The following is a 25,505-nucleotide window of genomic DNA, read 5'->3' on the forward strand; positions in this document are numbered from 1 at the left end:
CATAGGTGGTTTTCCTTTATTGGATGTTTTCCTTTATCAAATGCTGCCCTTCCCGTGGTTGTTCCTTCCTGGGGAAAGGCCTGGCTATTCATTGCTTGCGTTGAGAAACACTTGATGGTGTCTCCGCAGCTACTCTACACGCATTTGCTTATTGGAGCAGTGTTCTGGATCACTGCGTTGAGAAACACGTGATGGTGTCTCTGCGGTGTTGGATGCTTTGGTCTCCTCGAGGTCAATCATCTGTACCTTCACAGCCTTTTACTAGGCACTGCTCCTAATGGCCAGTTTCCTACTCCACACTGATGAGGGGCAAAAACCCCGAAACAGCTGTCTGTGGATGGATACCATGCTTGGCATAGGTGGTTTTCCTTTATTGGATGTTTTCCTTTATCGGATGCTGCCCTTCCCGTGGCTGTTAATTCCCGGGGAAAGGCCTGGCTATTCATTGCTTGCGTTGAGAAACACGTGATGGTGTCTCCGCAGCTACTCTACATGCATTTGCATATTGGGGCAGTGTTCTGGATCACTGCGTTGAGAAACACGTGATGGTGTCTCCGCGGTGTTGGATGCTTTGGTCTTCCTGAGGTCAATCATCTGTACCTTCACAGCCTTTTACTAGGCACTGCTCATAATAGCCAGTTTCCTACTCCACACTGATGAGGGGGAAAAACCCCGAAACAGCTGTCTGTGGATGGATACCATGCTTGGCATAGGTGGTTTTCCTTTATTGGATGTTTTCCTTTATCGGATCCTGCCCTTCCCGTGATTGTTCCTTCCCGGGGAAAGGCCTGGCTATTCATTGCTTGCGTTGAGAAACACGTGACGGTGTGTCCGCAGCTACTCTACATGCATTGTCTTGATCCCCAACAGGCATGCCGAAATATGCCTTGTAGGCCTCGCACATCTTACGACATGCTTTCATGGAATACTTTCTCGCTCTTGTCTTAATAAATTGTCCACACACATAGCAAAATGCATCTGCTGGGTGCAAACAACCTCTTGATGCCATCTAAAAAAAATAATTGCTCTTTAACTACGATTCATTATTCTCTTACTCAGCAATAACGTAAACCAAAATGTTGGTTCGAGTCACCTGTGCTTTTATATTTGTATGACTATTATTGAATAGTCCGAGAATGTTCTAGAAAGTTCTAAAAGTTTCTAGAAACTTCTCGATAATTCTGGTAAATTGTAGAAACTTTTGCACAATTCTAGCAGTTGAAGAATATTCTAGAAGACTACTCAGTAGTGATGAGCGAGTGTACTCGTTGCTCGGGTTTTCCCAAGCACGTGCTGGTGACCTCCGAGTATTTATGACTGCTCAGAGAAATTTTCATTGCGGCAGCTGGATGATTTACAGCTATTAGCCAGGTTGAGTACATCTGGGGGTAGCCTGGTTGCTAGGGAATCCCCACATGTAATCAAGCAGGCTAGTAGCTGTAAATCATTCAGCTGCAGCGATGAAAACTAAATCTCCGAGCAGTCATAAATACTCGGAGATCACCCAAGCCTGCTTGGGAAAACCTGAGCAATGAGTACACTCGCTCATCACTACTACTCAGTATTGAATATGAATCGAGATTTTTACCGAAAACAGAACAATTTCAAAATTTCATATTCCTGATCACAGAAGCAAAGTTTTGGTAGAGCAACAACTATTTTCTTTTTGTTTTAGGCATAAAGGGTTAGGAAAACACATTTTCTACTCAGGAAAAAAAGTTGTTACATAGTGTAATGAAAGTTTTTTTTTTACATAGCTTGCCATTTTTATGGACAGTTTAAGTAGAAATGTTCAAGAATATAAAACTCAAGGATATTTTATTAAAAAATAATAATTGTTTTTTTTTTCTTAGCAGATGACTGTACTAGGAGATCAGAGGGACAGCTGACATCTTCAATTTTTAAATCTGATGATCTTGAGATCGTACAAGATACAACTGAAGTGAATGCCATTACTCCAGATATATCATCATCCATACACAGCAAAAATTTGTCATCTGATCCTATGAAACAGGTCCCATCTTCTGATTCATTACTGACTTCTAAAGAAAATCAAAGTCACAAAAGAGGCATTAAAACACAAACTGCTCCTAAAGCAAAGAAGTCATTTTCCTGTTCAGAATGTGGGAAACGTTTTAACAAGAAATCACATTTTCTTACTCACTATAGAACTCACACAGGGGAGACACCTTTTTCCTGTTCAGAATGTGGAAAATGTTTTAACTGGAAATCAGCTCTTCTTATTCATCAAAGAACCCACAAAGGGGAGAAGCCTTTTTCCAGTTCAGAATGTGGGAAATGTTTTAACCATGAATGGCTTTTTGTTACTCACCAGAGAACTCACACAGGGGAGAAACCTTTTTCCTGTTCAGAATGTGAGAAATGTTTTGTGAAGAAATCACATCTTGTTAGTCATCAAAGAACTCATACAGGGGAGAAGCCTTTTTCCTGTTCAGAATGTGGGAAATGTTTTAACCAGGTATGGCATCTTGTTACTCACCGGAGAACTCACACAGGGGAGAAGCCTTTTTCATGTTCAGAATGTGGGAAATGTTTTACCCTCAAGGGGAATCTTGTTAGACACCAAATAACTCACGCAGGAGACAAGCCTTTTTCCTGTTCAGAATGTGAGAAATGTTTTGTGAAGAAATCAGAACTTGTGAGTCATCAAAGAAATCATACAGGGGAGAAGCCTTTTTCCTGTTCAGAATGTGAGAAATGTTTTGTGATGAAATCACATCTTGTTAGTCATCAAAGAACTCACACAGGGGAGAAGCCTTTTTCCTGTTCAGAATGTGGGAAATGTTTTAAACAGAAATCACATTTGTTTACTCACCAGAGAACTCATAAAGGGGAGAAGCCTTTTTCCTGTTCAGAATGTGAGAAATGTTTTGTGAGGAAATCAGATCTTGTTAATCATCAAAGAACTCATACAGGGGAGAAGCCCTTTTCCTGTTCAGAATGTGAGAAATGTTTTGTGAAGAAATCAGATCTTGTAAGTCATCAAAGAACTCATACAGGGGAGAAGCCTTTTTCCTGTTCAGAATGTGGAAAATGTTTTACCCTCAAAGGGAATCTTGTTAGACACCAAATAACTCACACAGGAGAGAAGCCTTTTTCATGTTCAGAATGTGAGAAATATTTTGTGAAGAAATCACATCTTGTTAGTCATCAAAGAACTCATACAGGGGAGAAGCCTTTTTCCTGTTGAGAATGTGAGAAATGTTTTGTGACAAAATCACCTCTTGTTAGTCATCAAAGAACTCACACAGGGGAGAATCCTTTTTCCTGTTCAGAATGTGAGAAATGTTTTGTGAATAAATCAGATCTTGTTAGTTATCACAGAACTCATACAGGGGAGAAGCCTTTTTCCTGTTCAGAATGTGAGAAATGTTTTGTGAAGAAATCAGATCTTGTTAGTTATCACAGAACTCATACAGGGGAGAAGCCTTTTTCCTGTTCAGAATGTGAGAAATGTTTTGTGAAGAAATCAGATCTTGTTAGTTATCACAGAACTCATACAGGGGAGAAGCCTTTTTCCTGTTCAGAATGTGGAAAATGTTTTACCCTCAAATGCAATCTTATTAGACACCAAATAACTCACACGGGAGAGAAGCCTTTTTCATGTTCAGAATGTGGGAAATGTTTTAACCAGAAATAAGATTTGTTTACTCACCACAGAACTCATACAGGGGAGAAGCCTTTTTCCTGTTCACAATGTGAGAAATGTTTTGTGAAGAAATCACATCTTGTTAGTCATCAAAGAACACACACAGGGGAGAAGCCTTTTTCCTTATACTCGGGTCGGCTTATACTGTATGTGGTGAAATGTGTACCCTCAAAGGGAATCTTGTTAGACACCAAATAACTCACACAGGAGAGAAGCCTTTTTCATGTTCAGAATGTGGGAAATGTTTTAACCAGAAATCAGATTTGTTTACTCATCATAGAACTCATGCAGGGGAGAAGCCTCTTTCCTGTTGAGAATGTGAGAAATGTTTTGTGACAAAATCACCTCTTGTTAGTCATCAAAGAACTCACACAGGGGAGAAGCCTTTTTCCTGTTCAGAATGTGAGAAATGTTTTAACCAGAAATAAGATTTGTTTACTCACGGTTTGTTTTTTTACTTTTACGCTGGTAACCACGGTAAACATCGGGTTACTAAGCGCGGCCCTGCGCTTAGTAACCCGATGTTTACCCTGGTTACCAGGGAACGCATCGCTGGATCGCTGTCACACACAACGATCCAGCGATGACAGCGGGAGATCCAGCGATGAAAGAAAGTTTCAAACGATCTGCTACGACGTACGATTCTCAGCAGGGTCCCTGATCGCTGCTGCGTGTCAGACACAGCGATATCGTAACAATATCGCTAGAACGTCACGAATCGTGCCGTCGTAGCGATCAAAATTGCACTGTGTGACAGTACCCTTAGGTCTTGGAGGGGAGATGCTAAATGCAGCCTGAGGTGATCTATTCCTGAGAACCTTTCCACAAGTGTCTCAAAAGAGAAAATAATATATTCATTAGTAGAGCGGCCGTGGCCAATCAAACAGCCCGCAATTATGATATTAACCTTAGGGGCCGGTCTAGAAACCTGACCTCAGACCAAAGTTATAAATTTAGGCTGCAGACAGAGAATTGTGTTCACATGATGGGGGCAGCCTGAGAAGCTGATGTGATCCAATCTACATTCTTCCTACCCTCAGGGAGCAGAAGCAACTACCAGTTAGATAATTTCTGTAAGTTTCAACTCTTTATTTTGATACTGTTTTGCATAAGTTGTATGTCTTTTTATTATCATATTTGTATACCTTTTTCTTATTGTAAGCATTGAACCTTTTGTTATTAAAGTATAAAACTTTAACAAGTTGAACCTTGAATGTTCTAAAAGAATCCATAGCCTTATGAGTGATAGACATATATTTTTATTAGTATTATTATTATTTCTGGGACTCATCGCCCGTGTATTCGATGAGTGGTGGCAGCGTTCATAAGTGGGTGTGTGGCCTGGGTCGGTCTGTGATTTATGCTCCCATTACAGCATAGGACAGAGGTTGAATGCTGGACTGAGAGTGGGGAGATAGATTAACCCTTGCAGGCACAACCCTGTTGTGAATTCTGTTCTTGGGCTCCCTCCGGTGGTTATAAGTGGTACTGCTGCTGTCTTTGGATCACAGCATTTATCAGGTGTGTCCACTTAGTGCAATTCTTACTGGGCTATTTAGTCTTGCTGGATTCTTTAGTTAGTGCCAGTTGTCCATTGTTTCTGGAGGATTCACATCTCTGCCTGGTTTCTCCTGCTGTCCAAATCAACCAAGATAAGTTCTGACTTTGCTTTTGCAGTCCACATGCTGTGGGCTTAATAGTTCAGTGCATTTCTATGTTTTTTCTTGTCCAGCTTTGTCTGTGTAAGGATTTATTCAGCCAAGCTGGTATCTCTGGGGATGCAGATTTACCCCTCCATATCTTTAGTTAGATGTGGAGTTTGGTAATTTTCTGCGGTGGATATTTTCTAGTTTTAATACTGACCGCACAGTACTCTGTCCTGTCCTTTCTATTTAGCTAGAATTGGCCTCCTTTGCTAAATCCTGTTTTCAGTCTGCGTATGTTATTTCCCTCTCCTCTCACAGTCAATATTTGTGTGGGGCTGTCTATCCTTTGGGGATTTTCTCTGAGGCAAGATAGTTTTCCCGTTTCTATCTTTAGGGGTATTTAGTCCTCCGGCTGTGACGAGATGTCTAGGCAGTGATAGGTACATTCCACGGCTACTTCTAGTTGCGGTGTTAAGTTCAGGGTCTGCGGTCAGTACAGGTACCACCTTCCCCAGAGGACGCCTCATGCTGCTCCTAGGCCACCAGATCATAACACAACCCCAAGTCACGTGTGAGAGTGGGAACGTGACGAATAAGTGACACCATGGAGTAGGGATCCTTGACACTGTAGTATATATGGTATGTGTATGTTTGATTTTTTTATTGTTTTGAATGGGCGAAAGGGGGTAATTTGAACTTTTATATATTTTTAATATTTTTAAAAACTTTTTTTTTTTTTACTTTTGGCATTATGAAGACATACAGGATTGTATCTTAATTAACCAGATTACTATTTTTAGCAAACGAAGAATAATAAAATGTTATCTGTATGTTGGTTTTAAAATTTTAGCGTTGATTTCTGGTTGGTCAAGAAAACACACTTTTGTTTGTTTAAGCCTGGAATATTGACTTTTATTGTGCATTTATCCTTGATCACTAGTGATGTTTGCTGATATGCTAATTATGCATTGTGTTGTTCAGCCTGTTCGTTGACTTCTAAAGCACAGAGGGAAAAACTATGCAAATAGTTTAAAAATTAAGTAATGCTACTTGATCTCATCTCCATTCTTACCCTTTATGTAAATACTGAATGAGGGACACTTGTTAAGTCTAAAAATAGGTTACATGCCTCTGTATAAACAGACTCAGAGAAAGAAACAGCCAGAGAGATTCTGCCAAGACATCAATACATGTCAAAAGGACCAGAGACAGGACAGCAGCGATTTTACATCATGGCTCCATTACGAGGGACACAGATCTGTCATTCTATAGGAAACAACCTAGGGGTTTTCTTCCTCAGTTGGAAGAATACAGATCTGCTCCATTGACCATCACTGAACCATGGATACGGTTGGAGAAACCAGGATGTGATTCTCAGATTAACTGGCCTTGTACCTTGTATGGACTCAATGGACTGTCATCTTCCTACACTTGTTGTTACCTCCTCTCTGTGTTTGTGCCACAGGTGGAGTAACCGACCCTGAAATATGAAACCAGGTTGTGATCCTCGGATCAACTGGCCTTGTATGCACTGTCATCATCCTACGCTTGTCATTACCTCCACTCCATGTGTGTGCCACAGGTGAGGTAGTGGCACTGGAAGATCTGTAATCACAGCTGCTATTATCCCAGCGAGTCAGTGGAAGGGTGAGACTCTGTAATGTGCACCCATATAGAAAAAGCTGACAGCACTCACTTTATTGGGGCGCTCGTTACAGATCCAAGGAACCATCTTGGAGAAAATCTAGCAATCAGAAGATGAATGAACAGTGCCACATCCAGGTGTAGTAGTAGAAAAAAAAGACTTTATTCCATCATATCCATCATAGAAAAAGTACAACGTTTCGAACAAAAGTAGATCTTTGTCAAGTATACACAGTGGTGGAAAGGGCTGGCTTTATATATTGTGGAGCTACAGCAAGCATCAATCACCTTTAGGTCACAGCCTACTCATACAAGATATCAATAATAAATATAAATAACAAACATCAGAGCTACAGAGGTTCCATATCTATTACAATATACAACATCGAAATGTGCGTAATCAATAAATACATACAAACAATATATATACAAAAAGTGTTCATCTAAACATCACCAAATGAAAATAAAGCTTCCCCATCTCTATAGTAACCAACATAACATCCTACCTCAGGGATTTGAATTAATGCAAAAGAAAACCTCAGAATACCCCAATCAAATTCTCTTTAAAAAAAGACGCCAGAAAGTGTCTAAACCGGGAGGATCACCAATCCATGATCCTCTCACATTATAGCCCGAGTCGGCATTCCTACACCAATCCTGTGTGTGCTAATATAATCCGGCGGCTGAGCTGAGCACACGTCACACAGCGGCATCACTGGTGTGTGACTCACAGCCAGGCCACGTAATACACCAGAGAGTCCCAGCCAGAGCGCAGGGACGCATAACCCCCGAAAGAGGCACCGCCACACATCCAGAACGAGTCCCATCCAGCGATCACACGGCGCCCACGTCACAAGATGGTGTCACCAGTCACCTGACCACCCAGGATACACCGCAGACCCATGTATGCACATAACGTTACTCAGAAGAACAACGCCATACTGCACAGGCACATTACATTACTAACAGGAGACCGCTCCTCTGTATGTTATCGCCCATCTCCATAGTAATAGAGATAGAAAAGAAAAAGGCTGCCATCGTATTATTCCTTTTCATAATATCTCAAAGAATTTATGCAATCATCAGATCATTAACCCCTTCACCCCCAAGGGTGGTTTGCACGTTAATGACCGGGCCAATTTTTACAATTCTGACCACTGTCCCTTTATGAGGTTATAACTCTGGAACGCTTCAACGGATCTTGGCGATTCTGACAGTTTTCTCGTAAGATATTGTACTTCATGTTAGTGGTAAAAATTATTCGATATAACTTGCATTTATTTGTGAAAAAAACGGAAATTTGGCGAAAATTTTGCAATTTTCCAATTTTGAATTTTTTATGCCCTTAAATCACAGAGATATGTCACGCAAAATACTTAATAAGTAACATTTCCCACATGTCTACTTTTCATCAGCACAATTTTGGAATCAAATTTTTTTTTGTTAGGGAGTTATAAGGGTTAAAAGTTGACCAGAAATTTCTCATTTTTACAACACCATTTTTTTTTAGGGACCACATCACATTTGAAGTCATTTTGAGGGGTCTATATGATAGAAAATACCCAAGTGTGACACCATTCTAAAAACTGCACCCCTCAAGGTGCTCAAAACCACATTCAAGAAGTTTATTAACCCTTCAGGTGTTTCACAGGAATTTTTGGAATGTTTAAATAAAAATGAACATTTAACTTTTTTTCACAAAAAAATTTATTCAGCTCCAATTGGTTTTATTTTACCAAGGGTAACAGGAGAAAATGGACAAAAAAGTTGTTGTACAATTTGTCCTGAGTACGCGGATACCCCATATGTGGGGGTAAACCACTGCTTGGGCGCATGGTAGAGCTCGGAAGCGAAGGAGCGCCATTTAACTTTTCAATGCAAAATTGACTGGAATTGAGATGGGACGCCATGTTGCGTTTGGAGAGCCTCTGATGTGCCGAGACATTAAAACCCCCCACAAGTGACACCATTTTGGAAAGTAGACCCCCTAAGGAACTTATCTAGATGTGTGGTGAGCACTTTGACCGACCAAGTGATTCACAGAGGTTTATAATGCAGAGCCGTAAAAATAAAAAATCATATTTTTTCACAAAAATGAACTTTTCGCCCCCAATTTTTTATTTCCCAATGGTAAGAGAAGAAATTGGACCTCAAAAGTTGTTGTACAATTTGTCCTGAGTACGCTGATACCCCATATGTGGGGGTAAACCACTGTTTGGGCGCATGGTAGAGCTCGGAAGGGAAGGAGCGCCGTTTGACTTTTCAATGCAAAATTGACAGGAATTGAGATGGGACGCCATGTTGCGTTTGGAGAGCCACTGATGTGCCTAAACATTGAAACCCCCCACCAGTGACACCATTTTGGAAAGTAGACCCCCTAAGGAACTCATCTAGATGTGTTGTTAGAGCTTTCAACCCCCAAGAGTTTCACTACAGTTCATAACGCAGAGCCGTGAAAATAAAAAAAAATTTTTTCCACAAAAATTATTTTTTAGCCCCCAGTTTTGTATTTTGCCAAGGGTAACAGTTGAAATTAGACCCCAAAAGTTGTTGTCCAATTTGTCCTGAATACGCTGATACCCCATATGTGGGGGGAACCACCATTAGAGCGCATGGCAGAGCTCGGAAGGGAAGGAGCGTCATTTGGAATGCAGACTTAGATGGATTGGTCTGCAGGCGTCACATTGCGTTTGCAGAGCCCCTAATGTACCTAAACAGTAGAAACCCCCCACAAGTGACCCCATGTTGGAAACTAGACCCCCCAAGGAACTTATATAGATGTGTTGTGAGAACTTTGAACCCCCAAGTGTTTAACTACAGTTCATAACGCCAGTTCATAACGCAGAGCCGTGAAAATAAAAAATCTTTTTTTTTTCCACAAAAATTATGTTTTAGCTTCCAGTTTTGTATTTTCCCAAGGGTAACAGGAGAAATTGGACCCGAAAAGTTGTCCAATGTGTCCTGAGTATGCTCATACCCCATATGTTGTGGTAAACCCCTGTTTGGTTGCACAGGAGAGCTCGGAAGGGAAGGAGCACTGTTTTACTTTTTACTTACTTTTTCAATGCAGAATTGGCTGAAATTGAGATCAGACGCCATGTCGCGTTTTAGAGCCCCTGATGTGCCTAAACAGTGAAACCCCCCCAAATATAACTGAAACCCTAATCCAAACACATCCCTAACCCTAATCCCAAAGGTAACCCTAACCACTCCCCTAACCCTGACACACCCCTAATCCCAACCCTATTCCCAACCGTAAATGTAATCCAAACTCTAACCCCAACTTTAGCCCCAACCCTAACCCTAACTTTAGACCCAACCCTAACTGTAGCCTTAACCCTAGCCCCAACCCTAGCCCTAACCCTTGCCCTAACCCTAATAATAATAATAATAATAATAATAATCTTTATTTATATAGCGCCAACATATTCCGCAGCGCTTTACAGTTTAACAGTTTCAAACACAACAGTCATAGGTAACAATGTTAACAATACAGCAATAAAGCAAAATAAGACGACCCTGCTCGTGAGAGCTTACAATCTACAATGAGGTGGGGAGATACAAAGTACAGGTGTGTATTTACAATGATGTATTTACAATGATGGTCCAGCCATCTTCAGGGGGTGGGGGGTAGGTGAGATAGTGAATGGGCTACACACACACACACAAACATAAAATGACTGATTAGGGAACGCGATAGGCCGCTCTGAACAAATGAGTTTTGAGTGAGCGCCTAAAGCTATGCAAGTTGTGGATGGTCCTAATATCTTGGGGTAGAGCATTCCAGAGGATTGGCGCAGCACGGGAGAAGTCTTGGAGTCGGGAGTGGGAGGTACGGATTAGTGCAGAGGTTAGTCGAAAGTCGTTTGCAGAGCGCAGAGGTCGGTTAGGCCGATAGACAGAAATGAGGGAGGAGATGTAAGGGGGTGCCGCACTGTGGAGAGCTTTGTGGGTGAGAACAAGTACTTTGAATTGTATCCTGTAATGAATGGGCAGCCAGTGTAATGACTGGCGAAGAGCGGACACGTCCGAGTAACGATTAGCCAGATGGACGACCCTGGCTGCTGCATTAAGGATAGACTGGAGAGGGGAAAGTCGCGTGAGGGGGAGGCCAATTAAAAGAGAGTTACAGTAGTCCAGACGGGAGTGGATTAGGGCGACAGTGAGAGTTTTTGTTGTCTCCATGGTGAGAAAAGGGCGGATTCTAGAGATGTTCTTTAGGTGTAAGCGGCACGAGCGGGCAAGAGATTGTATGAGGGAGGTGAAGGAGAGATCGGAGTCAAACATGACACCCAGACAGCGTGCCTGCTGCCGGGGTGTTATTATGGTGCCACCCACGGAGAGGGAAATGTCAGATTTAGGGAGGTTAGTAGAAGGCGGGAGCAGAAGAAGTTCAGTTTTGGAGAGGTTGAGCTTCAGATAGAGAGCGGACATGATGTTAGAGACTGCAGACAGACAGTCAGTGGCGTTCTGTAGTACAGCGGGGGTAAGGTCAGGGGCTGATGTGTATAGTTGTGTGTCATCAGCATAAAGATGGTACTGAAAGCCAAATCTGCTGATGGTCTGTCCAATTGGGGCCGTGTAGAGGGAGAAGAGAAGGGGGCCAAGGACTGAGCCCTGAGGTACCCCGACAGTGAGAGGAAGAGGAGATGAAGTGGAGCCGGAGAACAGAACACTGAAGGAGCGTTCAGAAAGATAGGAAGAGAACCAGGAGAGAGCAGTGTTCTTAATGCCTAGTGACTGGAGCCTAGAGAGTAGGAGAGGGTGGTCAACAGTGTCGAAAGCTGCAGAAAGATCGAGGAGAATGAGCAGAGAGTGGTCACCGTTACATTTTGCTGTCAGAAGGTCATTGGTCACCTTGATGAGTGCAGTTTCTGTTGAATGTAGGGGGCGGAACCCGGACTGTGAAGGGTCTAGGAGGGAATGAGTGGAGAGGTAACGGGTAAGGCGGGAGTAGACTAGGCGCTCCAGGAGTTTTGAGATGAAGGGTAGATTGGAGACCGGTCTGTAGTTGTTTGCACATGATGGGTCAAGGGTGGGGTTTTTTTAGTAATGGAGTAATGATAGAGTGTTTGAAGGAGGAGGGGAAAATGCCAGAGGAGAGGGAGAGATTAAAGATTGCAGTTAGGTGAGTTGTGACGACTGGAGAGAGAGACTGGAGGAGGTGTGAGGGAATGGGGTCGGTGGTGCATGTAGTCGGACGAGAAACCCTAACCCTAGCCCTAACCCTAATGGGAAAATGGAAATAAATACATTTTTTTAATTTTTCGCTAACTAAGCGGGTGATGAAGGGGGGTTTGATTTACTTTTATAGCGGGTTTTTTAGCGGATTTTTATGATTGGCAGCCGTCACACACTGAAAGACGCTTTTATTGCAAAAAATATTTTTTGCGTTACCACATTTTGAGAGCTATGATTTTTCCATATTTTGGTCCACAGAGTCATGTGAGGTCTTGTTTTTTGCGGGACGAGTTGACGTTTTTATTTGTAACATTTTCGGGCACGTGACATTTTTTGATCGCTTTTTATTCCGATTTTTGTGAGGCAGAATGACCAAAAACCAGCTATTCATGAATTTCTTTTAGGGGAGGCGTTTGTACCGTTTCGCGTTTGGTAAAATGGATAAAGCAGTTTTATTCTTCGGGTCAGTACGATTACAGCAATGCCTCATTTATATCATTTATTTTTTATGTTTTGGCGCTTTTATACGATAAAAACTATTTTATAGAAAAAATACTTATTTTAGCATCGCTTTATTCTGAGGACTATAACTTTTTTATTTTTTCTTTGATGACGCTGTATGGTGGCTCGTTTTTTGCGGGACAAGATGACGTTTTCAGCGGTACCATGGTTATTTATATCCGTCTTTTTGATCGCGTGTTATTCCACTTTTTATTTGGTGGTATGATAATATAGCGTTTTTTTGCCTCTTTTTTTTTTTCTTACGGTGTTCACTGAAGGGGTTAACAGTGGGACAGTTTTATAGGTTGGGTCGCTTCGGACGTGGCGATACTAAATGTGTACTTTTATTTTTTTTATTTAGATAAAGAAATGTATTTATAGGAACAATATTTTTATTTATTTTTTTTGCATTTTTTTGTGAAATTTTTTTTTGTGAATATTTTTTTTTTTTTACACATGTGAAATTTTTTTTTAAACTTTTTTACTTTGTCCCGGGGGGGACATCACAGATCGATGATCTGACAGTTTGCACAGCACTCTGTCAGATCACCGATCTGACTTACAGCACTGCAGGCTTACCAGCGTCTGCTCTGAACAGGCACTCGGTAAGCCACCTCCCTCCCTGCAGGACCCGGATGCCACGGCCATCTTGGATCCGGGCACCTGCAGGGATAGGAGGTAAGAGACCCTCGCAGCAACGCGATCACATCGCGTTGCTCCGGGGGTCTCAGGGAAGCCTGCAGGGAGCCCCCTCACTGCGCGGTGCTTCCCTGTACCGCCGGCACACCGCGATCGGGTCGGGTTTCACGAAACCCGACTTTCTCAAAAGTCGGGTCGAGTGAAATCGGCCGATCCTATAAAAAAGTCGGGGTCGGGGTCGGCCGAAACACGAAACCCAATGCAGTGCAATGGGATACTATGGTTCCCAGGGTCTGAAGGAGAGGAAACTTAAACTTAAATCCAAGTGTAAAATAAAGAATTAAAATAAAAAAATATTGATATACTCACCCTCTGACGCGCCCTGGTAGTAACCGGCATCTTCCGTTCCTAAGAATGGCGCTTGAGAGACATTTCGAATGCTTCATGGCTTGTGATTGGTCGCGGCGGCCCAAGTGACCGCTGAGCGACCAATCACAAGCCGTGACGTAATTCTCAGGTCCTGTTCTGGTTCTCAGGTACATGAGAATTACGTCACGGCTTGTGATTGGTCGCTGAGCGGTCACGTGGGCCGCCGCGACCAATCACAAGCCGTGACGTCATCGAAAGGTCCTTCAGGCGCTCATTCTTAAGAAGGAAGGCTGCCGGTAAGAAGCTGAGGGTGAGTATATTCCTATTAGGTATATACTCACCCTCGGACGCGCCCTGCTTCTTTCTGTCAGCCTTCCTTCTTAAGAATGAGCGCGTGAAGGACCTTTCGATGATGTCACGGCTTGTGATTGGTCACGGCGGCCCACGTGACCGCTCAGCGACCAATCACAAGCCGTGACGTAATTCTCATGTACCTGAGAACCAGAACAGGACCTGAGAATTACGTCACGGCTTGTGATTGGTCGCTCAGCGGTCACGTGGGCCGCCACGACCAATCACAAGCTGTGAACCATTCGAAAGGTCTTTCAAGTGCCATTTTTAGGAACGGAAGATGCCGGTTACCAGCGGCGATGTCCAGGCTGCGTCGGAGAGGTGAGTATATCAATATTTTTTATTTTAATTCTTTATTTTACACTTAAATGTGGATTCTGATACCGATTTCCGATATCGCAAACATATCGGAACTCGGTATCGGAATTCCGATACCAGATTCAGAAGATCGCCGACCTCATGGCCGACCGCACACAGGGGTCGGGTCGGGATTCATGAAACCCGACTTTGCCAAAAGTCGGCGACTTCTGAAAATGGTCGACCCGTTTCGCTCAACCCTAGTTTTAAGTGGTACGGCTGCTCCTTGGATTTCTCAGTAGCAGCTGCTTCCACTTATTTTCTTTGCTGCTCGGCTATTTAGCCTGGCTCTGCCCTTCAGTCTGGGCCAGTTGTCAATGTTTCCAGGTTGGAGTCACATCTCTCCTCGGATTTCCCTGATATTCTGTCCAGTTCAGCAAAGATAAGTCCTTGCTTGTTCTTTTGTTGTCCACTTGTTGTGGACTTAATCGTTCTGCTCAGCCCATGTTTTTCCTTGTCCAGCTTGTCAGTATTTATGTATTCAGTTAAGCTGGAAGCTCTGGGGAAGCAGATTTGCCCTCCATACCATTAGTCAGGTGTGGAGATTTTGTAAACTCTGTGGTGGATTTTTCTAGTTTTTATACTGACCGCACAGTATCCTATCCTGTTCTATCTATCTAGTTAGAAGTGGCCTCCTTTGCTAAATCCTGTTTTCATTATGAGTATGTAAAATCCCTCTCCACTCACAGTCAATATTTGTGGGGGGCTACCTATCCTTTGGGGATTTTCTCTGAGGCAAGATAGCATTCCTGTTTCCTCTTTAGGGGTAGTTAGTTCTCCGGCTGCGACGAGGTGTCTAGGAAGCGATAGGAACATCCCACGGCTACTTCTAGTGTTGTGTTAGGTTCAGGAACTGCGGTCAGTACAGGTACCACCTCCTCCAGAGCTCGTCCCATGTTGCTCCTAAACCACCAGACCTTAACAGTACAACTGGCCCACAATGTGTTAAATGCATCTCAAAAGAAGGAAAAAAAGTTCTGAACCATTTTTTTTTCTGTAGTCTGTTTTGTCCTTTTTTTCCCCTTAATCTCTGGGTGGTTCAGGATTTTGGCACTGACATGGATGTTCAGGGTTTGTTTTGTCGTGTGGATCAACTTGCTGCAAGAATGCAGAGTATCCAAGATTATGTTGTCCAGACTCCGGCTTTAGAGCCTAGAATTCCAACTCCTGATTTGTTTTTTGGAGACAGATCCAAGTTTTTGAACTTTAAAAATAATTGCAAATTGTTTTTTGCTTTGAGACCCCGTTCCTCTGGTGATCCCATTCAGCAGGTGAAAATTGTCATCTCTCTACTGCGTGGTGACCCTCAGGACTGGGCATTCTCCCTTGAATCGGGGGATCCGGCATTGCTTAATGTAGACGCATTTTTTCAAGCGCTCGGATTATTGTATGATGAACCTAATTCTGTGGATCAGGCATAGAAAGCCTTGTTGGCTCTGTGTCAGGGTCAGGAAGCGGCAGAATTATACTGCCAGAAATTTAGAAAGTGGTCTGTGCTCACTAAATGGAATGAGGATGCTCTGGCTGCAATTTTCAGAAAGGGTCTTTCTGAAGCCCTTAAGGATGTTATGGTGGGTGTTACAGAACCCCCCCAGCACCAAGAATATGTTATGCAGTATATGTATGTATAATAGGTTCCATGTGAAATGCATCAGTCCACAGGCTGCGCCCCAGGACAAGATATTTTCCTTCTGACCTCCCCCACCTTCACCTTTGTAATTACCACAGTAAATATTGGCAGGCTCCGCCCCCCTGCAGCTATTGTAATGTTTGTCTGTGTTGTTTTTCTATTGGCCGACCCTGTGTATCTGTGTTATATATTCTGTGGGCTGTGAATAAAGTGTGTTCTTAGACTAGAAATACGTGGAGAAGCAGTCAGCTTTTATATGCTCTCATGTAATCAAGAAATTTCTACCAGCGTCCTTCATTCAGACTCCAGCCAAAGCAAAGTGGATCTCTTAACCCACGGGGTGGTACTGAAAGAGGTACTACAGCACAGTAGACCCGTTACACTGGTGGCAGACAGCGGGATGTGAGACCCCTTCCACAGGAGGAAAGGAATGAATGGAAGACAACTACCAGAAGTTAAAGAGGACTACATTAAAAGACCTGGTGGAAGCTCGAGGGTTAATCGCCAGCAACACAACAAAAGCGGAGTTGATAGCAGCCATCATGGAACACGACAGTGCAGCGCCCCCCAATGGGAACGTAGAGGAGACTGAATTCCAGAGGGAGGTAAAGAACAGACTGGCGTTCTATGGCCCAAACCCGGCAGTAGAGATCATACGAGAGGTGATGGCTGATGTGCGTACTGATCTGAAGGAAGAGATGGCAGAGCGGACCAAAGTGGAGCTGGCCAAGATGGAGATGGCAGAGCGGACCAAAGTGGAGCTGGCCAAGATGGAGATGGCAGAGCGGAGAGAGGAGAGTCAGCGAGCAGGGGGAGCTCTGGCCTCCGCTCAGGTACCTTCAACAGTAAGCCACAAAAAGATCCAGTATAATGCCTTCCGACTGTTGGGGAGGCAGAGGAAGACATTGATGGCTTTCTGCAGGACTTTGAGCGGCAGTGTGCCCTTCATCAAGTGAAGCCGGAGGAACGGGTTCAGATTCTGGCCAGCAAGCTGACAGGCCAGGCAGCGGACGCCTATCGCACGGTACCTGATGAGGACTGTATGGACTATGAGCGGATCAAAGAAGTGATCTTGGCCCGGTATGCGCTGACACCAGAGGCATACCGCCAAAAGTTCTGAGGACTTATAAAACGAGTAACCGATACCCACGCTGAATGGGCCTGTAAATTACGGCAGTCACTGCTACAGTGGGTACAAGGGAGCCAAGCAACCACTAAGGAGGACGTCCTCCAGCTCTTCTTGTTAGAACGATTCTTTAATGGACTAACCCCCAAGACACAGGAATGGCTTCAGGACAGGCGGCCGATGACTCTTGAGGAAGCCGCTCGTCTGGCCGATGAACATCACGACGCCAGGAGGCCTCAGTTGTCCGGATCAAAAATGGTCACTAGGGGTCCGCCCATGGACCTGGAGGGCCCCAAACCACCGAAGATTGTAGGGGGACCAGCTAGAAACCCCGCCTACCACAGTTCCCCTGGGGCGCTATGCCACACCTGCCGTCAGCTGGGCCACCTGCAAAGACAATGTCCCAACCGGACTCAGCATTCGCAGTGGCCAAAGGTGGGAACAGCTACCTTCCGCCGGGCCGCTGTACACTGCTACCAAGGCGAAGCTGACCCGACATTGGGGGCTACAACTAACCAAGGGGTGGAATACATGGAGGAAGTGCTGCATGAAGTAGACCCTGTGCAGGCAGCCCGGGCAGATAATCGACTACAGCATCGACAGGTCGTGTGGGTTAATGGGAAACGCATGCAGGGACTAAGAGATTCCGGAGCAACTTTGACCCTTGTGAAGCCTTATCTCGTCCGGGACCAAGAGAAGACGGACCGGACAGTGGCAGTCCGTGTAGCAGGGGGAGCCATACATCGACTGCCCACTGCCAGAATTCACCTGAACTGGGGAGTGGGGGATGGCCTTGTGGAGGTCGGCTTGATGGAGGATTTGCTTGCAGACGTTTTGCTGGGAAATGACTTGGGGCCCATGTTGTCTGCCTTCTCGGTTGCCCCTCTGGCTGAGACATATCCTGTGACCACCCGGAGACAAGCTCAAGCTGCGGAGGCGGAATCACACTCAGAGGAGGCCCAGGTAAGACATGCCAGTCCTACACGTATTCCCATAGCCAGACACATTTCTTGGGCCACCCCAGATGAATTTAAGAGGGAGTTACTTGAGGATCCTTCATTAGAGGGATATCGTGGGAAGGCACAAGAGGGGAGAGGGGTACTGGAAGGGGAGCAGTTTGTATGGAAGCAGGGACTCCTCTACCGAATCACAGAGCAGCACCACACAGGGATGAGCCCCACTATAAAACGACAGCTGGTAGTTCCCAAGAAGTATAGGCAGGAGTTACTGCGAATCTCTCATGACATACCATTGGCTGGGCACTTCGGCGTCAGTCGCACCAGGCATCGTCTGACACAAAACTTCTTTTGGCCGGGGGTAACCTATGACGTTTGTCAGTACTGCCAGACCTGTGACAGTTGCCAGCGCATTGGCAAGAGGGGAGATCGATGCAAGGCCAAATTACGCCCCCTCCCCATTGTGGAGGAACCATTTAGCCGAGTAGCGGTCGATCTGATAGGGCCGTTAGCCAAACCCAGTCCGTCAGGGAAAAGGTATATAGTGACAGTGGTAGATTATGCCACACGGTATCCAGAGGCGGTTGCGTTACCTAACATACTGGCAGAGACGGTGGCGGCTGCCCTGCTCCAGGTTTTTTCACGGGTTGGATTTCCCCGGAAGATTATCTCGGACCAGGGTACCCAGTTTACAGCAGAGGTGACCAATCAACTGTGGAAGCTGTGCGGCATAAAGTCCATTAGAAGCGCCCCGTACCACCCGCAAACCAATGGGTTGTGTGAACGCTTTAACGGGACGTTAAAACAACTCATTGGGACTTTTACCAGGACCTACAGGGACTGGGAGAAATTCTTGCCTCACCTCCTGTTTGCCTATCGAGAGGTGCCCCAAGAATCCACGGGGTTCTCCCCATTCGAACTGGTATACGTGAGACGGGTAAGGGGACCCCTAGATTTAGTGCTAGAACACTGGGAAGGGGAGGGCATCATAGAAGGGGTACCGATTGTACCCTATGTGCTGGAATTCTGGGACCGCCTACAGGAGCTGACCCAGGCTGTACGTGGAAACATGCAGGTGGCCCAGCGGTGCCAGCGCGCATGGTACGATCGGAGGGCCAGAGAGCGCACCTTGGAAATAGGGCAGAAGGTTCTGGTGTTAGAGCCCACTAGGCAGAACAAGTTCCAAGCTGCATGGCAGGGGCCCTACCAGGTAGTGGGGAAAATAGCCGACACCACCTATAATGTCGCTGATTGTGACGACCCCAGGGTTATCCGTATGTTCCACGTGAATATGCTGAAGCCCTACCGGGAGCGCCCTGAAGAGGTAGTGGCCAACTGTGCACCTGAAGCAGAGGATTTAGCTGGACTTCCTTTGCCTAATGTCTTAGGGGAGAGGACTCAGTCTAAAACATGGGACCAGGTACACTGGGGTGAAGACTTAGGTCCCCGGGAGAGACAGCAGGCGGAGGAGTTGTTGAGGCAGCGACAGAGGATGTTTTCGGGGAAACCCGGGTACACTCACCTGGCACAACACAAGGTTGAGACCCAGGATCAGACCCCCCTGCAACAACCCCCCTTCCGCGTCCCTGAGTCTGTACGAGAAGGGATGCGACAAGAGATACAAGAGATGTTGCGTTTAGGGGTCATTGAAGAGTCAGATAGTCCCTGGGCATCCCCCGTAGTGTTAGTGCCCAAGAAGGATGGGACTACATGGTTTTGTGTAGACTATCGTAAGCTCAATGAGAAAACAGTGACGGATGTGTGGATGACTTGTTAGACCGGCTGGCAGGGGCAAAGTATTTGACCACCATCGATCTATGCAAAGGCTACTGGCAGATTCCCCTTAGTCCTGATGCTATTCCCAAGTCGGCATTTGTCACACTGTTTGGCTTATTCCAGTTTCGAGTTATGCCATTCGGGATGAAGACTGCCCCGGCGACCTTCCAGAGGCTGGCTGACCGGCTTCTGGATGGTCTCCAGGACTATGCGTGTGCCTACCTGGATGACATCGCCATCTACAGCGCGACATGGGAAGAGCATCTAAATCACCTAGAGACAGTATTAGACAGGATCCACAAGGCCGGAATCACCCTGTGTCACGATTCACACCGTGACTGTCACCAATTGTCACGATTCACTTCGTGACTGTCAAGATCCCTTAGCTGCTGCCCACAATATGTCACGGATTGGGGTGACTTTGGACCAGCAGACTGCTATCACATGTGCAGGGGGCTTATCCTAGTTATCCCTCCACTGCCACAATGTGATGAGAAGAACACACACAAATTTATTTACCTCTTAGGTTACAGCAGGGGCTTATTTTAGGTATCCCACTGCTCTTCAGTATACCATGAACTGCAGGGATTTGTGTCTATCCCGCTTACAGTACCACTGAGCACTTGCAGCTCTCTGGCGCCCCCCTTACTCTCAGGTCAGATTCGGTACTGCACCTGGGGTAATTAGTCGCCAGAAAGGCTGCCTGCTATGTACTGGCTATTGGGCGCACTACAGCAACGCGATAACTACTCCCACTCAGGCAGGAACAATAATTATCAAGCCGCAGTCGCTACAGTGACCCCCCAACAGCCTGCACACGGTATCGCCGCCACCAGCTCCGATTAAACGGTCCGGAGCAACCCAAAACAGTAGCGTAATTCCCTTCAGAGACAGGGTACGGTTTAGGGCAGGAAGAACGAACTAGTATTAAAGATTATACCCCATAAATGATTTTTAGGCAGTGTTTATAAAATATTTTACAAAGATGTTACAAATGAGACAATTGCAAATATGTACAAGGTAATTATGAAAATAAAAGGATTAAATGAAGAAAAGATAACACTCACATATTCTCAGATCATTGCATTGCAGGCAACAGGCTAGGAGCTTTCCATCTATCCCAGTGCATTGGCACTCGCAGTCTGGTCGCTTCAGGTAAAAACTCACAACTCCCCCCCTGGAAACCTGCCAGCAACTTTATAACCTACAGCCTGTGACCTCACAGAAAGGGCTGGTTTTTCCAACCCCTCCTACTTCTTCAGTATTGCTCACTGGGCATTAAATATATCTGATGCCCGTAACTTCGCTACAGAACATAAAATAATCGCACCCTACCCATCGTTCATCTCATAGTATCGTGGGCATTCCGATGAGATCAAATATGTCCTATTTGTCACGCACACTGACAGAGAAATCCCTACCTCTGTACCAGATGGAGCTACAAGCCTGTGATTAGAGTGATGCGTAGATCCTCCGAGTGTGATTATGACGATATATTTTGGTGTTCGTAACTTAACCGGTTTGCATAATATCTTCCAAAAACAGAACAAAAGACTTTCATTTTCTGGAAGGTTCTAATCTAGTTAAAGCTGGGCACTTTCCCCCCACAAGAAATACTGGTCGTAAATACCTTTCGTCAATAAAACTCCCCCACAAGGCAAGCTCTTCTACACAGTTAGAAACACAGGGAAGGAAAGAGAACCAGAGAGAAGGGGGGTTTCTTAGCCCACATCCTGGGCTGACAAGAGAAACTAAACTTATATGATATTTCATACCATATCGTGACACCTCCCCCTTTTAGCGTGCGCTACGGCGGCAGAACCTCTCAGTATGCCTCCATGCGCACCTCCGTGGGTTCACCCTGGCGGGACAGTCCATCTGCATTCCCATGCTCTTTGCCCGCTTTGTGTTTAATGGTGAAGTCAAATTGCTGAAGGGCAAGGCTCCAGCGTAGCAACCTGCCATTGGTTCCACACATGGTGCTTAGCCAGCGCAGAGGGTCGTGGTCGGTCACTACCGTGAAGGTGCGCCCGTACAAGTAGGGCTGCAAGCGCTGCAGGGTCCAGACTATGGCCAGGCACTCCTTCTCAATGGTGGAGTAGGCCACTTCCCTCGGCAAAAGTTTCCGGCTCAGGTACAACACGGGGTGCTCTTGGTCCTCCGAGTCAACCTGGCTGAGCACAGCACCAAGGCCAAACTCGCTGGCGTCGGTCTGTACCAAGAACGGTCGACTGCTGTCGACTGCTTTCAACACAGGGGCGTTGCACAGTGCGGTCTTCAACGCCTGGAAGGCCCCCTCACAGCCATCTGTCCAGTTGACGATGTGGGGTAGCTTCTTCCTGGTGAGGTCCGTCAAAGGTTTTGCCAGGCTACTATAGTGCTGCACGAAGCGCCTATAGTACCCTGCAGTGCCCAGGAAGGACATCACCTGTTTCTTGTTCCTGGGAGTGGGCCAGTTCACGATCACGCCCACTTTGTCAGGCTCCGGTTTCAGGGTGCCTCCGCCTACCCGGTGCCCCAGGTAGTGAACCTCCCTCATGCCCATCTGGCACTTTCCCGGCTTGATAGTCAGGCCCGCTTGGTGAATTCGCCCGAGCACCTCCTCGAGATGCTGCAGGTGTTCCTCCCAGGAGGGACTGAAGATGGCAATGTCATCTAAGTACGCCACAGCGTACTTCTCCAGTCCCTGAAGCAGGAGATTGACCATCCGCTGGAAAGTGGCAGGGGCATTCTTCATGCCGAAGGGCATGACCGTGGACTCGTACAGTCCAAAGGGGGTGATAAAGGCGGACTTCTCCTGCGCCTCGGGGCTCAGGGGAATCTGCCAGTATCCGCGACTCAGATCCATTATTGTCAGGTATTCTGCGCCAGCTAACTTCTCAAGCAGCTCCTCGATGCGCGGCATTGGGTGCGCGTCAGAGGCTGTAATGGCGTTGAGCCCCCTGTAGTCCACGCAGAACCGGGTGGTCCGGTCCTTCTTTGGCACGAGAACTACAGGTGAGGCCCACGCGCTCTTTGACCGTCGAATCACCCCCAGCTGCAACATCTCATCGATCTCCTGGCGCATAATCTGCTGCACCTGGTCAGAGATTCGATAGGGTGTTCGCCGTAGTGGGGCGTGATTCCCGGTGTCCACCTCGTGGATGGCTAACTCAGTCCTTCCAGGCCGGTTGGAGAACACGACCCGGAAGGGTTCCAGTGTGGTTTGCAACTGCAACCGCTGTGGTTCATCTAGCGAGGCGCTCACCTCCACGTCCTCAATGGACCCACGGGCCTTGGCTTGGGCCAGCATGTCCAGGAGGGTGTCTTCCTCCCCATCTTCGGGTAAGCTTCAGACCGGTAGGACGAAAGGTTCACGTTCGTGATGAGCCTTCATCATGTTGACGTGAAAGGCCTTTCGCCTACCCCGAGCGTGGTCAAGCGTGACCACGTAGGTGACCGGGTTGAGCTGTTGGTGGACGACGTATGGGCCCTCCCAGGCTGCCTGAAGCTTATCCGTTGGTACAGAAACCAGCACCCACACCCTTTGACCCACATGGTAGGTCCGCTCCCGGGCGTTCTGGTCGTACCAGTGCTTCTGATCAGCCTGAGCCTGCGTCATGTTGTCATGCACCAACTGCGTCAAGGTCTGCATCTTGTCACGGAAGCGCATGACATACTCCACTATGGACACTTCAGAAGGGTTCGGCTCCTCTTCCCAGGATTCTCTTACCAACCCAAGGGGTCCCCGGACTCGCCTGCCGTACAGGAGCTCGAAGGGGGAGAACCCCGTCGAGGCCTGCGGAACCTCTCTGTAAGCGAATAGCAGGTGTGGGAGGTACCGCTCCCAGTCGCGCCCTTGTGTCTCAACCAGCATGCGTAGCATCTGTTTGAGGGTACCATTGAAACGTTCACACAAGCCATTGGTCTGTGGGTGATACGCACTCGATACCAGGTGCTTCACCTGCATTTTCTTACAGAGAGCCTCCATTAGGTGAGACATAAATTGGGTCCCTCGATCAGTAAGCATTTCCCTGGGAAATCCTACCCGTGAAAAGATGGCCAACAGGGCATCCGCCACCTTATCTGCCCTAGTTGAAGACAGAGCTACGGCCTCTGGGTACCGGGTAGCGTAGTCTACCACAGTAAGAATAAATCGCTTTCCAGAGCTGCTGGAGACGGCCAGCGGGCCCACAATGTCCACCGCAATCCTCTGGAAAGGCTCCTCTATCACTGGCAAAGGGATCAGGGGAGCCTTAAGAGCAGGCCCCGCCTTCCCCACTCTTTGACAGGTGACACAGGAGCGGCAGTAGTTTGACACATCTGTCCCCATCTTAGGCCGATAGAAGTGTTGAGACAGCCGGGCCTTAGTTTTGCTGATCCCCAAGTGTCCAGCTAGCGGGATCTCATGGGCAATCCGCAACAACTCACCCCGGAATTGCTGTGGGACGACCAGCTGTCTTTCCCTCAACCACTCCTTTTGTGATTCTCCGGGTACTGTCTCCCGGTACAACCTTCCTCCTTCCCAGAACACCTTCTCCTTATCAGTCTCGGAGAATGATGTCCCGGCGAGTTGTCTCAACCTCTCTAGGCTCGCATCTGTGTGCAGAGCGGCCTGAAACTCCTGGCTAGGGGAAGCCAGAAGCGATGTCAGGGTCCCTTCCCCATGGGAGCCCTCTGGGACCTGCTCTGGGTCCACCTCTGGTTCAGTCACACTGATGACTGAGGAGGGTCCGGGAGGCAGACAGTTATCTGCGTTCCGGGCACTTTGACTGCGGGTGACAGCAGCTACGTAGGCTGTCTCCCCGGGGATTTCTACAGACCCATCAGCCGATGCTGCTATGGGCTCTACCTCCCCATCCACCCCCATTACCTCAGGAGCATTGCTACTTATGGGCCAGTTACCTTCCTCGGTGGCACTGGTCAATTGCATGGCATCACCTTCCTCACGGTTCCCATGTATTTCCCCATTTCCGGTAGCACCGACACTTGCCCCTGCTAGGGGTTCCTCAGCCGTCTCACTCCGCAGAGCAACGTGGCTGAGCTCTCCTGTACCTATGGACACATCAACTTTCACAGAAACATCATTATCAGATACAGTTGGCACAGGTACAACATTTCCCCCATCAATCCTAGGGAAAAAATGGTTAACAGATGCATCATTACAAGATAAAGCATGGTCAGGTAACACATGCGATTTCCCATCATCATCATCATCATCATCACCAGGGTTAACTTTACCCTCATTAGTAGATTGGGGAGGGGTGTCAGGGACGTAGTATGCAAACAACCTCCCCAAATCAGTCCCCAACAAAACATCAGTGGGCAAATTATCAGACAGCCCCACTTCCTTCACCTCTCTCCCGGCACCCCAATCAATAAAAACCCGGGCCATCGGTAAGGGACAGCTGATGCCCCCAATCCCAGTGACAGTTAGGGTTTTCCCCGGAATGATTTCTTCAGGGGCCGCCAGTTCGGGTCGGATGAGGGTTCGTTCAGCCCCGGTGTCCTTGAGGCCTGTAGCAACACGACCTCCCACAGTGACGGGCTGTACGTTGTCACACACCCTCCCAACCACACCACCCACCAAAAGAACAGCTGCATTAGGCCCTGGGGCCTGGGATGAGGGGTTCTTCTGCTTGGCTGGACATTGGTGACTGAGGTGTCCAGTCTGCCTGCA

General features: G+C 46.7%; 2 protein-coding genes across 2 annotated transcripts in view; one reads left to right on the forward strand and one right to left on the reverse strand.

Moving 5' to 3' along the window:
* LOC143766946 (uncharacterized) overlaps positions 1–4,972 on the forward strand; it is a 94,822-nt gene extending 89,850 nt beyond the window's left edge. The window contains exon 7 of the mRNA XM_077254963.1: positions 1,854–4,972. Coding sequence (XP_077111078.1) covers positions 1,854–3,211 — 1,358 coding nt within the window. The 3' untranslated portion in view covers positions 3,212–4,972. The remainder of the gene's footprint in view (positions 1–1,853) is intronic.
* LOC143766955 (oocyte zinc finger protein XlCOF8.4-like) overlaps positions 1–25,505 on the reverse strand; it is a 1,046,781-nt gene that overhangs the window by 475,750 nt on the left and 545,526 nt on the right. The window lies entirely within an intron of this gene.

Source organism: Ranitomeya variabilis, chromosome 4 (genome assembly GCF_051348905.1).
Source record: "Ranitomeya variabilis isolate aRanVar5 chromosome 4, aRanVar5.hap1, whole genome shotgun sequence".
In the NCBI taxonomy this organism is placed as follows: Eukaryota; Metazoa; Chordata; class Amphibia; order Anura; family Dendrobatidae; genus Ranitomeya; species Ranitomeya variabilis.